This window comes from Macrosteles quadrilineatus, unplaced genomic scaffold (genome assembly GCF_028750875.1).
Source record: "Macrosteles quadrilineatus isolate MER2022 unplaced genomic scaffold, UCM_ALF_1.0 Scaffold_8__2_contigs__length_117827958, whole genome shotgun sequence".
NCBI classification, from domain to species: Eukaryota; Metazoa; Arthropoda; class Insecta; order Hemiptera; family Cicadellidae; genus Macrosteles; species Macrosteles quadrilineatus.
The window spans coordinates 3,070,883-3,085,593 of NW_026542601.1; the positions used below are offsets into that span (position 1 = coordinate 3,070,883).

At 36.9% G+C, this 14,711-nt stretch overlaps 1 protein-coding gene across 4 annotated transcripts in view; it reads right to left on the reverse strand.

Moving 5' to 3' along the window:
• The window catches only part of LOC129001043 (collagen alpha-2(IX) chain-like), a 51,617-nt gene that overhangs the window by 21,076 nt on the left and 15,830 nt on the right, over positions 1–14,711 (reverse strand). For 3 of the 4 annotated variants that reach the window (XM_054428192.1, XM_054428189.1, XM_054428191.1), the window contains 12 exons: positions 14,159–14,375; positions 10,575–10,745; positions 10,011–10,082; positions 8,081–8,179; positions 7,381–7,461; positions 6,322–6,420; positions 5,772–5,867; positions 4,680–4,778; positions 4,153–4,294; positions 3,256–3,407; positions 2,259–2,501; positions 1,813–1,866 (listed from right to left, as the gene is read on the reverse strand). In XM_054428192.1, the coding sequence (XP_054284167.1) occupies positions 1,813–1,866; positions 2,259–2,501; positions 3,256–3,407; positions 4,153–4,294; positions 4,680–4,778; positions 5,772–5,867; positions 6,322–6,420; positions 7,381–7,461; positions 8,081–8,179; positions 10,011–10,082; positions 10,575–10,745; positions 14,159–14,375 (1,525 nt within the window). The remainder of the gene's footprint in view (positions 1–1,812; positions 1,867–2,258; positions 2,502–3,255; positions 3,408–4,152; positions 4,295–4,679; positions 4,779–5,771; positions 5,868–6,321; positions 6,421–7,380; positions 7,462–8,080; positions 8,180–10,010; positions 10,083–10,574; positions 10,746–14,158; positions 14,376–14,711) is intronic. The other variant, XM_054428190.1, reaches the window with a different exon arrangement.

The following is a 14,711-nucleotide window of genomic DNA, read 5'->3' on the forward strand; positions in this document are numbered from 1 at the left end:
TTTTTCCAAACATATGTTTTGTTCGATGAATATTAGTTGTTTGTTTATTTTTTTAGTAGGCTATAGTGTATCATAGATAAAACATACTCCCTTAGTACATTTCTCATCCTTATGGAACAGCTGAAGACAATTTTATTGTTAGTTCTGTACGGTTTATGTAGAGGTCGTGTTTTGTTTACAATTTGTTTCCCGTTATTACAGTCATTTAAAACCTCATTTAACCAAATAATACGATCTAATCATAAACAATATCTTTTCCCCTAGTTATATAATCAAATGGTAAAGCACAAATCAAGAAATTAACCCTAAAATAATAGAAACAAAAATTCGTCAACACTAGCGCCCAGTGTCACCGTACACGAACTAGACACGTAAAACGAGCTTCAAAATTTACAATGGTATGGGAAGTCTACTTGTGTTGGTTAGTCTATAGTTGTATTATTACTCTAGCTCATCAATATTCCTGTAAGATTTCTAGATGTATACTGTGACAATACAATTTCTACAACGACCTTTTGTCCCTGAGTCCCTTAGACGCTCAGTGTTTAATTCAATACACACTCTGAGACATGCATTAAAGATTTCGCAACACTTGTCAAATCGCTTTGTTTGGCCCAGAATTCATCAAAACTGTAGAAACTGGGCTCTAGCCTGTGAGAAATGTCCACGTGCTAAGATCACCCATCATGTAGGCCTTCATACACACCATGGATCGCTTTTTACTTCAGTCATTAAAATTTTACAATGTTCACATTTGAATCATGACCACTTCCACCATCCGGGACCATACAGAAACCCTATTGCCTGACAGCTATCGACCGCTATACCAGATAGCCAGAAATTCATCCATCGAAAATCATCACTGACGAAGAAGTAGCTGAGGCTCTAGTAGTGTGCTGGTTTTCCCGTTACGGCTCACCTTGGGCATCAGTACTGATCAAGGACGCCAACTCGAGTCAGCATTATTTCATGTCCTTGGAAAGACCTTTGGTGCAGAGTGAATCAGAACGTGCAGCTATCACCCTTGTGCTAATGGTTAGTCGAGAGATTCCATCGTCAGCTTAAAGCAGCTCTCGTGCCACACCGATTCAACCTGCCACGCCATTCACAGCGACTATCGTAAAGACTTTCAGACATCTAATGCTGAATTAGCTTTTGGGTACCAACTCCATCTACCTGGTGAGCTTCTAGGTCTACCTCAAGCGACAGCTCTTGAAGAAGACCCATAAATAGTCATTCAGTCACTTACGACGTCACATTTCAAATTAAGACCTGTACCTACATCTTGGCATGATTTATCAAAGACCTTAGATTTTCAAGAGTTAAAACGGTGAACCTACATATTTTTGCAAGATGACACTGTAAGCCATTTACTACCACCACCATACACTGGACCTAGTCATAACTTGTGATGAGAAAACTATGACAATAATGTTTTTTTTTCACCATGGTAAAAATGTGAAAGTGATTAGACAGATTAAAGCCTGTTTATATTTTGCAGTAAGTTCTTACTCCAAAACCTAGCCCCATCCACAACGAACTTTCAACACAGGCTACAGCACTGGTTCATGTAGATGGTATGTTTACTCCACTATCACTATGTCTACTCCAGTCAATGGTACATGTCTCATGTAACAATATGTACAGTAAATTACATACAAAACTGCAAGTTACAATTTTAATCGCTATTGTGCAAACACTATTTCCCAGTGTTTTTGTTATGTTTGCTGACCTTTTTTTAAATTCTCTCTCAAATGAAATTTTTTGACTAAAATAGAAGATTTTTCACAAATCCAACTCCTTTTTACTCACCATAGGTCCCACAGCTCCTCGAAGTCCAGGATCACCTCTTTCGCCTGCTGGGCCCTGGAACATCATATATGTGAATAATATATTTTTTTATAAAAAAGAGTTTGGTTTCAAGAAGAAATTTTTATTCAGCCTTAAAACATTATTTCAAAGTTTTAACATCTAACTAGGCGGACAGTGTGGGGAGCAAAAAATCAGTTGAACATGTACCGGTACCTAAATCACACATAAAAAATGTATCAGAACCAAATTAAATTAAACAATGTATTATTAGTTTAAAAAAATGTTTAAATTTAGTGTTTCAGGGACCATTGATTTGTTCACCAGATTCTTGGGTAATGTAGATTGTAAAGATTAAAGCAAGTGTGTTTTGAGCAGCTTTGGGTTACTAATATTCGCCCTGCAATAATTCCCAATCTGTTATCCAACCATGAAGTCCTCATACTCACCATCTCTCCTACAAGCCCAGGCAGTCCGTCACTTCCTGGTATTCCTGGTGTTCCCGGCTCCCCTCTCTCCCCTCTCAATCCAGGAGGCCCCTCAAGTCCTTGTTTCCCAGGAGGCCCTGCTACTCCAGGTGGTCCAGGATCTCCCGCTGCAGCAGCCGATCCGGGAATTCCAGGAGTTCCATCTATTCCTGGTGGTCCAGGTTCGCCTTGAGCTCCAGGAACTCCTGGAGGCCCTGAAGGACCCTAGATGATGAATTATTTTAAATTTTACATGCTATTTTGACATTGCAAAACTCTATAGATTGAACTCTTCAGCAACACCATATCTTTATAAGATTTTCCACTAAGGTAAACCATTATTAGTAATATAAAGAATCAAACTGCTAATGTAGACCTATTGACGGGGATCACTCTCTTCTCTTTGGCTGCAGGGGGGAGGGGGGGGGGAGATTTTGTGGAGCCCAATCTCCACAACCATTTAAATAGCCCGCCAAATAAGGTAAAATAGTCCTTGGGTCAAGCCATGTCAAAACCCCATGTGTCTATCAATCGTGCATGCGCGGCGGCAGATCAGGTGAGCCGAGCGACCATCTTGTTGTCATGTGTGTGTGTGTGTGCGGAGAAAGAAGACGTCATGGCGGGCTAACTACGGGGACATGGGGTAAGGCCCCATGTGAGGTATGGTAAGTCAATCTAAATTTTAATAATTATTCTTTCCAGGTTCAATTATTAACAATATTCAAGTTTATGAGCACATTTAGATAAAATTTGGAAAAATAATTTATATAAAACGGAACAATAATATTTCACTTAAGTAAAAAAAAAAACTATTACCTTCCCTGTAGCAGCAAATCTAACAGGTTAAACTAAGTCTATTTAAATAGGGAATAAATCTGACATTTTAAGGAGATATTGAAGTGAAAATATAATCAGGCAAATGGCAATTTGCTTATGCAGGTTCGCTTAAGACGGGGTATTCTTTTACTATGTGACTTACCGCAAGTCCTGTTGCCCCTGTGGGTCCTACAGGACCTGTAGGTCCGGGATATCCCATCTCTCCCTTCTCTCCTGGAGTACCATCCAAACCTCTTTCACCAGGAATGCCTCTTTCCTCAGGTTCCCCTCGAGGTCCTGTTTCTCCTCTTTCTCCTAAAAATATTATTTTTATCAGTTTCAAAATGCATCAGTATCTACTTTTTATACATGGTGAAAAGAAGATACTATTATGCTGTTAGAGCAAAATCATCATACACTTGAAAACATTGATTCTATTACATCTATACAAGGTGGAAAACAAGTCCCAGAACACTTATGTTCCTGATTCCCAAACTACACAGAAATCACTTAAACTGCAGAAGCATTTGGTGCCAGCAGGATGAAGCAACTGCCCACACAGCTGGTGAGGTACGGTAATGAACTTCTTAAGAAGCAAGTCCCATGGACGAGTTGTCTTGCGTTTCGGGGACATTAGGTGACCAGCTCGATCTCCAGGTCTCAGAGTTTGTGATTTTTTTGTGGGATCTACTGAAATCAAGATTTTACACAAACGATGCCCGCACATTGGATGACCGGCCAAGAAATAGCCAACATTTCTTCTTCAATGTTAGGGAAAGTGTTTGACAATTCCAGTGCAAGTAGAATGCAAGACATAATTTTCAAATCTTAAATGGAACGAAATCACCCTTTTATAGTTACTGTTATAAATGTTCGTAAATACCAATCTGTAATATAGAAATAAAACATGTTGTATCACTTAAAACGTTAGAGTTATTTACATTTTACAACCGTCAGATTTTTTGCTACACACTGTAAATATCTAAAAGAATAAAGACACATTAGCAGTTTAATTTAGGCACTGATGGTAATACTCCATATGGATTGGGATAGCTTGTACCTTTTACACCAGGAAGACCAGGTTCCCCTATTTCTCCCGGTTCCCCTTGAGCACCCCTGGGTCCGGGTAGTCCCATTTGTCCTGGGAATCCAGTAAAGTTGCCCTCTATACTTGAAACTGTCTCTGGCAAACCAGGCGGCCCCTGAAATAATTGTTTACTCTGAGAAAAAGGTCTACTATTTTGTATATTGGCAAAGCGACATTTTCAGTTACCATTCGCCCCTCTGCCAGATTAGGATGTAAAATAACACCTCGTCCTCCATTGTAAAAAATTGGTCAAGGCTGAAAATGGGATATATTACAGATAAAACTCTCCTCGCATTAAGTATATTAGATTTACTTCACAAAAGTTGCATTTACATAATGCCAGTAGAGCAGGCAGGTTACTTACCTCAGTGTATTTCAAGTTTACCTGAGGCAGGTGGCTTGCCTGCCAAACTGCCTTCAAGTAAACGCGGCTTAACTGCAAACAAATCTTGCAAAATAGGTACACAGTTAGGTTTTTCCATAATCTCAAATCAACATACCTGTGGTCCTTCTTCTCCTCTTTCCCCCTTTTCTCCCCGAAGTCCAGGAATCCCTGTTGGTCCAGGTTCCCCTTTAGCACCCGGAAGTCCAGGAGATCCCTTGAAAGATTGAGAAAAAAATATTATTTCATTAGATAGAACTTTACAATGACTAAATCCTAGCTTCATTTATATTGCAGGCCTATTTATTTTTAAATACTTTTTCATCTAATTTGACGAGACCAAACAAATTTTGTCCACCGAAGAAATTTGTTATTTTACACATAGACATTCTTAGAGTGCTCCAGTTAAAACACTGATTTCTATTATGTAAATCGTTTTTTAAAATTCCCGTTTTGTAATAGGTAGGGCTGGATTTAGGGTCTGTGGGCCCCTAGACTGAGTTTGTGGCCCCGGCCCTCTAGGGGGCATGGGGATATGGAATAACCCCATCGAGGTAACCCCATAACGGGGGTGGGGTCCGGAGGAAAATGTTGTAAAAAATCTCAAATTTTTAAAGTCCTTTTTGTGCTTAACTTTTCATATAAAATAAGATAATCTATATTTTTGCATAACATTTTGATATATGTAAAACTAATTTGGTACAGAGGTTAGGATTTCTTAATTTTAAATCAATAAAGGTAGGCCTACCAACATCATCATATTTAACCTACTTCAAGGTTTTCGATACTTAACAAGGATAAAAGTGCAGTATCTCATAGATGTACTGAGTCAATACTATAGTTTCAATTTGGAGAACGATCTTTGTGCTGAACAAATGGTTACCATCTGCTCTGACTCACAGTCATCATGCCAGCCCGAATCCCACCGGCAGCCCTGCAATACGATTCTCATCATTCTGATGTAGCGGCTCTAGTCACCTGACATCTAGCCCACGTCGCCTCTTTCTGACAACGCAGCAGTGTCTATTAAGATATGATTTTTTCATCACACAATGTAGACATGTTACACAGTTTATGTGGCTATTTAATTTTAGTACGCAGTTCTTTTAAATTCACATAATGTTTTTGGGGTATGGCCCCCTAGGCACCTAGTTTGCCTGTACTTACATCCGGCCCTGGTAATGGGGACATGAATAAAAGCTATCATTACCGGTGGTCCAGAGAGTGCTGCTCCTCCACCCAAAAGAGCTCCTGACAATCCAGGCTCTCCTCTATCTCCCTTCAATCCCGGATATCCTGGCTCGCCCTGGACAAGTATATCATTGATCATATTGTTGCACTACATTAACATACAGTAAAACAGATTGTTAAAACTAAAATTGAGTTTGAATGTGTAAACTATAGCCAATGGCAAAATAATACATATAGTCCTGTAGAGTTCTTGCAGGCTGAGAAAACTTGTTTGTCGAACAGTTTTAATCTTTTGTTATGTCTTAAATGAATACAAGTTTTAATACATAAAGCAGTTACTAAAACACATGAAATATGAAATAGTTGTTATTTAAAAGGAATTTTGAACCTAATTAAGGCGATGACAAAACAACCAGCTAGTTGACAGAAACAGTAGATGTCTACCTTTTTCACTCATTTTAAGCGAACCCTACAATCAATATGATGACTACTAGTAGACACAGTTACATAGAACACATAGAAACAGTTTTTTGATAAAAAACCTCCAACCAATTCATACAAATACTTACAATGTTACCTTTGGGTCCAGGCAATCCCGGTATCCCAGATATTCCAGGAGGTCCGGGAGGTCCAGAAGGACCAGGATAACCCGGAACTCCAGTAGGTCCCTGGGCAAAAGGAGAAAGTTATAAAGAGAATATCATTATAAAATAAATTGTTGATGGTCTTCATTAAACTCCTGAGGAAGAAAGCCTCACTCTGTTGGAATCTAAATATCTAAACAATGTAAATATAATTGGTTATTTGGCGATTTTTTAAACAAAGGTCATGAACAATTTAAGTTACCTACCCATTTTACAAAACTTACGTTCAGTTTTATCATGCAGAAGTTGGTCTCCTTAAATTAAAGGTAGAAAGCTCAGAAGGAAGTATATTTTGCTGCCTGTACTTGCTGTACCTCTGTGTAAATGCTTTTCATATGAAACTTGTCGTTTAAGAAACTGGCCCACCGTTTTAGAAACAAAATTCAACCGTACCCTACCCATACTTTATTTGTTCAAGGTTTGTGGCTTTTAATTCAAGTAGTAATTAATGGAAACTGCCATTTTGATTTTAATTAATTTAAAATCTTGTATAAAATGCTTAAATATTTAAGACAATCTTACCATATTTAAAAAAAAAAACATTTCCAAATATTTCATTTGCCTTTGTCTCCCTTGTTTCCTTTATTTTTGATATTTTGGATTTCAACCTTGATGTTCAAACTACTAATTATTTAACTTAACAATAAATCCAAACAAATTTTATTAAGTACCTACATCAGTATCTTTAAAAATTCCACTCACAATAAATCATTAACAAACATCAGTGCTGATATAAACTTCAGCAATATATTGGATGTGCCTTTTCAGTAGTGTTTCAAAATTTTAATGAAAGATGATTGATATCTTATAAAATATAAATATCTGAAGGGAAGGATCTAATCTATTTTGTAAATTTATTACAGATTTAAAATTTGACACCATCATACAAAGAAATTCCATGCTCAAAATAAAATCAATTGATAATAAGTTAGCTTGGATTCCAGGCTTACATTTTTATTTGAAATTTCTTTTTTTGTGACTTACTCTGATTCCTGGTGATCCATCTCTTCCGGGAAATCCTGGTAGTCCCATCTCTCCTCTTGGTCCTTGGGGACCTCTCTTGCCCTAGAATTAGTAAAAAAATGTTGCATTAGGTCAATCAATGACTTTAAACGCCTTTAAATCTCAAACCTACAATACTAACAGTTAAACATTTGTGAAAATTTTACGTTTAGGATCCAAAGACCAGGGGAATATATTTGTGATTTTTACCATCGACTGTAAAATAAACTAATTTGTTGTTAAAATAATAGGTTAAAATTTCCATTATTATAAATTGAAATTTTAACAAAACTTAAATAATAAAAGCCAAAATTAGTTGTAAATGAAACATCAGGTTCTTTTATTTTGATTAAAATCAAAATAAACTATACCGAGCCATGGCTCAGTCCCCTGATACTATATTTTAAATAAGATATATATATACATTTTATTTGAAGAGTGTTATCTTCTTTATTTTTGACTTGTTAAAATGCATGTATTTATTTAATACATCATAAACAAGTACCTCACAACTAATGAAACAGAAAAAATTACATTCTCATACAAAATGTAAACATAGAATGTAATGTATTTTTATAAACCTTGTGTTTGAAGTATGAAATAATTTGAAAAGAAATATTAAAACTTTAAAACATTCTGTTTAGCAAAAAAAAACTACCTCCTAGCATATCCAGGTTCTCACCTCTGTACCATTAAGCCCCGGAGGTCCCGCTGGGCACACCGTATCGCAAGGACGAGCGGTGCCGGTAACGATAGTTGTCGATGGCCGAACTTGGAATTGCTAAGAAAATAATTTAATTATCAATTACTTTATTTTGTTGTATCTCGTATCTCACAAGGGATACATTCAAATTGGAATTAAAACATGTTACTGTGCAGGGTGTGTTTTTACTATTTAGCTTCATCATTCGTCACCAAACAGCAATAGGATATTGTAGTACTGTTAAGAGATATGATATAACTATCGTTCAATGGTAATATCTTTTCATAATAAGTCTTAAATACATGGCAATAGCCTAAGCCCTGAATATGATTACACCAATTTGTCTTAAAATAGTTAAACATGCATCACATGTAGATAAAAACTATTATTTTAATCATCTATAATATTAAAACGAAACAGGGTTTTTTTATTTCACGATTCTGAATCAACCACTCGACGGATTTTCATGATTTTTGTGTTGAAAGAAAGATAATTTTGAGAACTAGGGAATGTCGAAGCCATAATTTTAGTTTAGGGTCCCAGTAATTTATAAATTAAGTTTTAATTTTTGAAAAGTCTAGCAGCCGACGCTAAGATTCTAAACTAGCTTTTGGTGTAATATAATTTGTTTAACATAACAGCTGTAAACATTCAGCGTTTGTAACACAAATTCAGCATTTGGATAAAATTAAAAGACATACTAAGGGTTCACTTATTTATACTGTGTGTAATGCTAATCATTGATACATTCAATCCTTCGATAAGAGGATGACAGATTATTTAAATATACATAGGTAACATACTAGGATGTTTAAAGGATTTTTTAAATAAATCTTTGTAATCTTCGGTTTGTTTTAGTGCAATCTAATTTTCTTTTAACTAACAGCTGGTTAGATAGAAAATGCTCTGTAGTACCAGTTATGAGGTTATTTTATTTACTCTGATTTGTCATTGATTTTTAGGAAATAAGTAAGATTAGTAGACCACCGAGAAAAGTAACACCATGGATGTATACAAGTCGAGGCTCTGTACACGAGTCTTAAAAAAAGGATATGCAAATTATTATACTGCTCAACTTTTTTAGGAAAGGGTAGGAAAATCCATTTTTTACACGTTTTAAAAAGTTGTTTGGCGTGTGTTTAGTTGTGGTTACGTTTGGAGGAGCTGAATATTTTATAGTTCAAATAAATGAATATGGGGAATTACGATGTACATTGATTCAATGAGGGTGGTTTAATTATCAAGGATATTAGAACTGATAACGGTATGGATAATAAACATAGACAATTAATTACGTCACTAGCTTTACTAGCATGTTTACGTTTTAAATTCCTTCAACATGTGATCAGTTCTTTTTTTATATTATTTTATTTTTGACTCAGCTGTTTACAAAACAAACTATATGTTGTTGTTTTTACTTTTCTTTGTTTACACTTATTTATTTAGCAATTGATGCAGTGAAATTGATATATAGTCCAGGCGCTAAACGGGTTGAGTATGCACTGAAAGTCTGACAAAATTTGACTTTTGATTATTGTTGGGGACATCTAGTATGAATTTAATTGGAAATTAAATTGGTGACACCTGGCAGCTAGTGTACAGTTATTATTATAATTTTCTGTCACTTCGGATCCATCGGAAGGTTTTAAAAATCTGTAAAACAAAGTAAATGTCCAAACAGGTATTTATGAAACTAATGTGCCATGTTGATTTCCAACGCTGTTCACAAAAATATTCTCTATTTTAGAGTAGCTTATAGTACAGAAAACATATATCAAATTGCCCAAAAGAAAGAAGTTTCATTACATCTAGGTTTTGTGTAAAACTGCTATAGTACACTCTATTAAGTATCAGGATTTTCTAGTAAAATGTTAAGTTAAAGTGTTCGATTGCTGTTATTCTGTTTTACCGGAAGCTCATCGCAAGTTTCTCGGGTGGGCCGCGTTGGGTCACAACTGAGCAGCATCCATTGAAGATCCACCTAGAAACAAAACAAAGAAAATCAGCTAAACCTCAGAACTATGTCGGGGCGTTTTTTTTTTTATTACTGCATTTATTGTTTGATTAGCCAATTGAAATAAACAAAGCTATCTGTTCGCAACAACTAACTTACTTGTACCGGTACTCTAAAACATCTAAATAATTAATTGGAAATTTTAAAATTACCCTAAAATTTGGGGAAATAATTTATTTGACATACCGGCCCCGTATGCTTAGAGTTGGCCTGTTCGGCCACCAGCCACTGCTACTTACCGGCACCGTATGCCTAGAGTTGGCCTGTTTGACCACTGGTCACTGCTACTTACCAGCACTGTATGCCTAGAGTTGGCCTGTTGGGCACTTGGCCACTACTACTTACCGGCACCTTATGCTTAGAGTTGGCCTGTTTGGCCACTGGCCACTAACTTAATATTTACTGGCAATGTATTCCTAGAGTTGGCCTGTTCAACCACTGACCAGCACTGCTACTTACCGGCACCGTATGCCTAGAGTTGGCCTGTTTGGCCACGCTGATGTTGCCGTTGACGTCGATAGGCCCTCTAGGTAACAACGTCTCGGTGCTAAGCAGACCACAGTCTATGTAGAGAACAACTCTGTCTGCGAACACGCCGAAGTGGATCTTGTGCCAGTTCTTGTCAAAGATCTGAGAGAAAGAGGCATAGGATAAAATGTATACTTCAACATAGCTTTACAAGGTTTTTGATTAGTAAAAACAAAATGTCTCCAATGTTCAAACAGTCAAGCGTCAAGGAGATATTTTAGTGAAAATACATTAGTCAGATCCAAATGGAACTTTTCTTAGTCTGCAGGCATTTGATGAGAAGGGGGTGTGTACATATTTTTAAGCACTGCCTCAAGATTAAAAAGTAAACAAATTAGAATAAAAGTATAGGCTACCTAATACAAATAAAAATTATTAGGTTTGTATTCTAATGTTTTGGGAACTTTTTTTTAACAGTTTTTTATTATTTATCTATTATGCATGGTGTGCTCTTTGGACATTTGTATGTGCTCTTTGGACATTTTGTTTTGTAAATCAAGAGGAATGCATCTCTGTTTTGTATTTTAGTTTAGTGTTAGTGACTTGGCCAATTGTTATAAACCGAACGGCTCAATAAATCTGCTTGAATCTTGAACTACTTATTTTTGTGTTGATTCTTCCATGGCTATACCATAACACCAACAACCATCATACCAATTCAAAAATAAAACTAATTAGGAAAAGTCATCAAGTAGGCCTACGGAATGCTCTTATTTTTACCGGTTCCCCTCATAACACAGCAAACTACATTGCAATTCAGTTTTGACCTAGAAATGTTGTTAGACTATTGAACGGAAGGACATCTGCCATTGAATCAATAAAGAAGTTTCAATAGTAAGATAGTAGTTTGCGCTACGATCTTTACGACACGAGTAGAAAATTTAACGAGCCTTGGCGAGTGCTTTAAAAACTTCTACGAGTGTCGTTATAGACTATTAACGCGACGCGAGCTGCGTGTACCTCTTTTAGGTACCTATGACAGTTTTTTTATTACTAACAATCACTGAATCACTACTCATGGCTTCTAAAAGAGAGGTTATGTTTTCGTTTATATCCTCAATGCCACTACTGACAATGATGAAACGAATCGTCACAAACACTAATTAATTGCAGCAGGCATTAATTGCACTAATTTTGCAGCCAGGGCTCCCGAATTGCACCTGCACCACTTACCACTCATCGACAATTAAATTGGTCTAAACAAACAGCTGATTAGTTGTCAGTTGTCATAATTAATTAAGCAAGCATACAATTTTACTTCTTCTCTCTCAATCAATCCTTGAACCTCATTGGTCCGTTACCTGTGTTAGTTGTTATGAGGTTGAGGTTCAAGGATTGAGAGAGAAGAAGTAAAACTCAAATGATCCGAACTTCAGCTGTTCAGGCCAATTTAATTGTTGAGTGGTGCAATTAGTGATTGGTACAATGTTTCGTTGCATCACTGTCAGTGTCAGTGGCAATGAGAGGTTATAAACGAAAACATAACCTCTCTTTTTTTTGCTTGTATCTACGCCAGTGGCATTTATGTAAAGAAGTCAAACACTTTTAAGGGAAAGCAGTCCAAACCCATTAAAGTTTAGTGGATGTGCCGTGGATTGAACCCGTCCCTCCCGCACCGAAGTCCGAGACGTTAACCACTAGGCTAGCAACACAACCAAAACCGATATTTTTTAACTAATGGCCTTTAAAATTATGGGTCACTTGATAGGGCTTCCTATTTAAATTTTTGAGTTACCTCTACTCCAAAATTATCCATTTTGAGGTTTCGAGCGAAATTTGGATACCAAAAAAGTGCACTTTTATGCCATATAGAAGTGTACAGAGTTTGGTTTTCCTGGTGTAACCCACTAAAATATTGATAATGGGTGTCCATATACTTTTGTCTAACGCTGCATAAAGCAGATAAAGAGGTTAGCCTATACTGAGTTTGTACCAAGCGGATGTATCTCCAAACAATAACATCTTTATCAGGCGGCCAGAGATTCATAATTTAAATCAAGGAAACAGAATAAGTTCATTTTCAACCAGCTAAACCAATTTGCATTATATTTAAATATGTTCAGGATAGGAGTGTAACGTGGACGCAGGCTTAGTGTGGATTAGGAGCATCAGCACAGTTAGAAAGGTCAAAGGCCAAAACACCTATAAAATCTCGTAAAATTTGTGACAAGTTTATTCTGCAGCCTCGAATTTGCTTGACAATAGAGCTGCGAACGGAACTACTTTATACGCGTTAGGCAAATTTAAATATCATTGGATTCGTTTAGGATTTCGAGCGTTGAATTAACATCACTATAAATTGTCCTAAAAAATTGGTTAGTCGGCATCTCACAGTAGCGAAAATGTTCGTGTATGTGTTAGTCTAGCTAGAACATAACTGTATTCTCTGCCATTACCAGGATCCACAGTCATTTAAAGACTGAAAGTTTCAGTGTAAAAGTTAAACATTTCATAGCTGATTTAAAATCGTGTATATCTTATGTGTAGGTATCTCGAGTTAAGATTTTACAGAAAATTACATTTTTAAGAGTGTACAGGCAAATAATATTTCTCAAATTTTATTTAGGGCTTAAATAGATGTTGAGGTATTTCTTTGAACACCTCAATTACATGTAGACGCTTTTGCAAGTCCTTCATTAGATTGGCGGATTACACGATTTTATTCCACTCCAAGTACTGTATAATTATTGTTTCCTAATCGCAAATGACTTGCAATAAGAATTTCTAATGGCTAGCTCCCAGTTTCATAGATCACGGACTATTTTGCGCACTCCCCTCTCAAATTCAAGCAGGAAGGCCGCACACGGCACGGCAGCTAAGAATGTTTTCTGAAGTAAATTTGCAAATGACGTGGTTATTTTGACCAAGCGGTATTTTGGCAAGCGGTAATCCAACCTCTAAAAAGACCAAAGTGTTGACAGGTACTAAAAAACCCAATCGGATCTTGGCAGATTAGCTACCGAAACGCACTGGACCGACTTATCGCCACCGCTGGTGGGAAATTTCACGCCTGTCGGTTTGTAAGTTGGCAATCCTGTAAATCAGCTGTTATTCCCTGTCAGCTGCTCTCTATATTAGCGGCGAATCAGATGACAGCACTGCCACCGCCTGTCAGATATATTGTTATTGACTCATTACCACTGCCGCATAAATCTCAAGTCCATTCAAGAGGCCGTGACCTTTGCCGTAATGATTTAGACAGCCGTTGCGAACAGTGACGTAGCCACTGCCTTTTCTATTACGTCATGCTAGTCATGTGCATACTGTACCAAGTGAAAGATCGAGTTACGTTAAATATTTTAAAAACTTTATTTTTTCTTATGACTTTTGTTCTAAAATTAAGAGAACAACGTTACTTCTAAGCCCCATTTGTTATTAGTTGGAGAGCTAATATCAACTTTATAATTCGATTAGGCTATTAAGTTTTGAAAATGACTAAGATAAAAGTATTTAACACTCTTGCTGCAATAAGTTTGTATTTTAAAATATACACACAAAAGTTTGTCACCAAATACCTGAGTCTTGGTGAACACCAAGGTCTGCAAGTCTCCATTGAAGTCTACGATGGAGAATTCCACCGCCTCCCTGCGAGGGTTGAGGGTGACCAGGAACTGCGGTCGCTGAAGAAGGTCGGTGACTCGCAGGATGTGCCAGGAGCTCTTGGCCACCTTGCGAGCCCTGAAGGTGCATATGAAGGAAAACTGCCGTGGGAGGCCAAACGGGAAGATTTCTCTGAAAATCGCATGTTTGAAAAATATAACTATGGTACCAGGAGCTCTCAAAAGTGCAAAAGAAAGAGAACTACCAAGATGTATGGAGTAAAGGTTTTACTCCATACATGGACGTACTTTTACTCCATACATCTTGGAGAACTACCACTGAAGGCCCAATAGAGGAGGAGAAAAAAATAGAGGAAGAGAAATTTTTATGAAAAATCACACGTTTGAAAGGTATCTGTATGGTGCCAGGGGGTTTTCAAAGTGCGGAAAAGGAAAACTACTGGTGCAATCCCAATGGGGAGATATTTATGAAAATCAAATGTCTATAAGGTACAGTATACGTATGGTA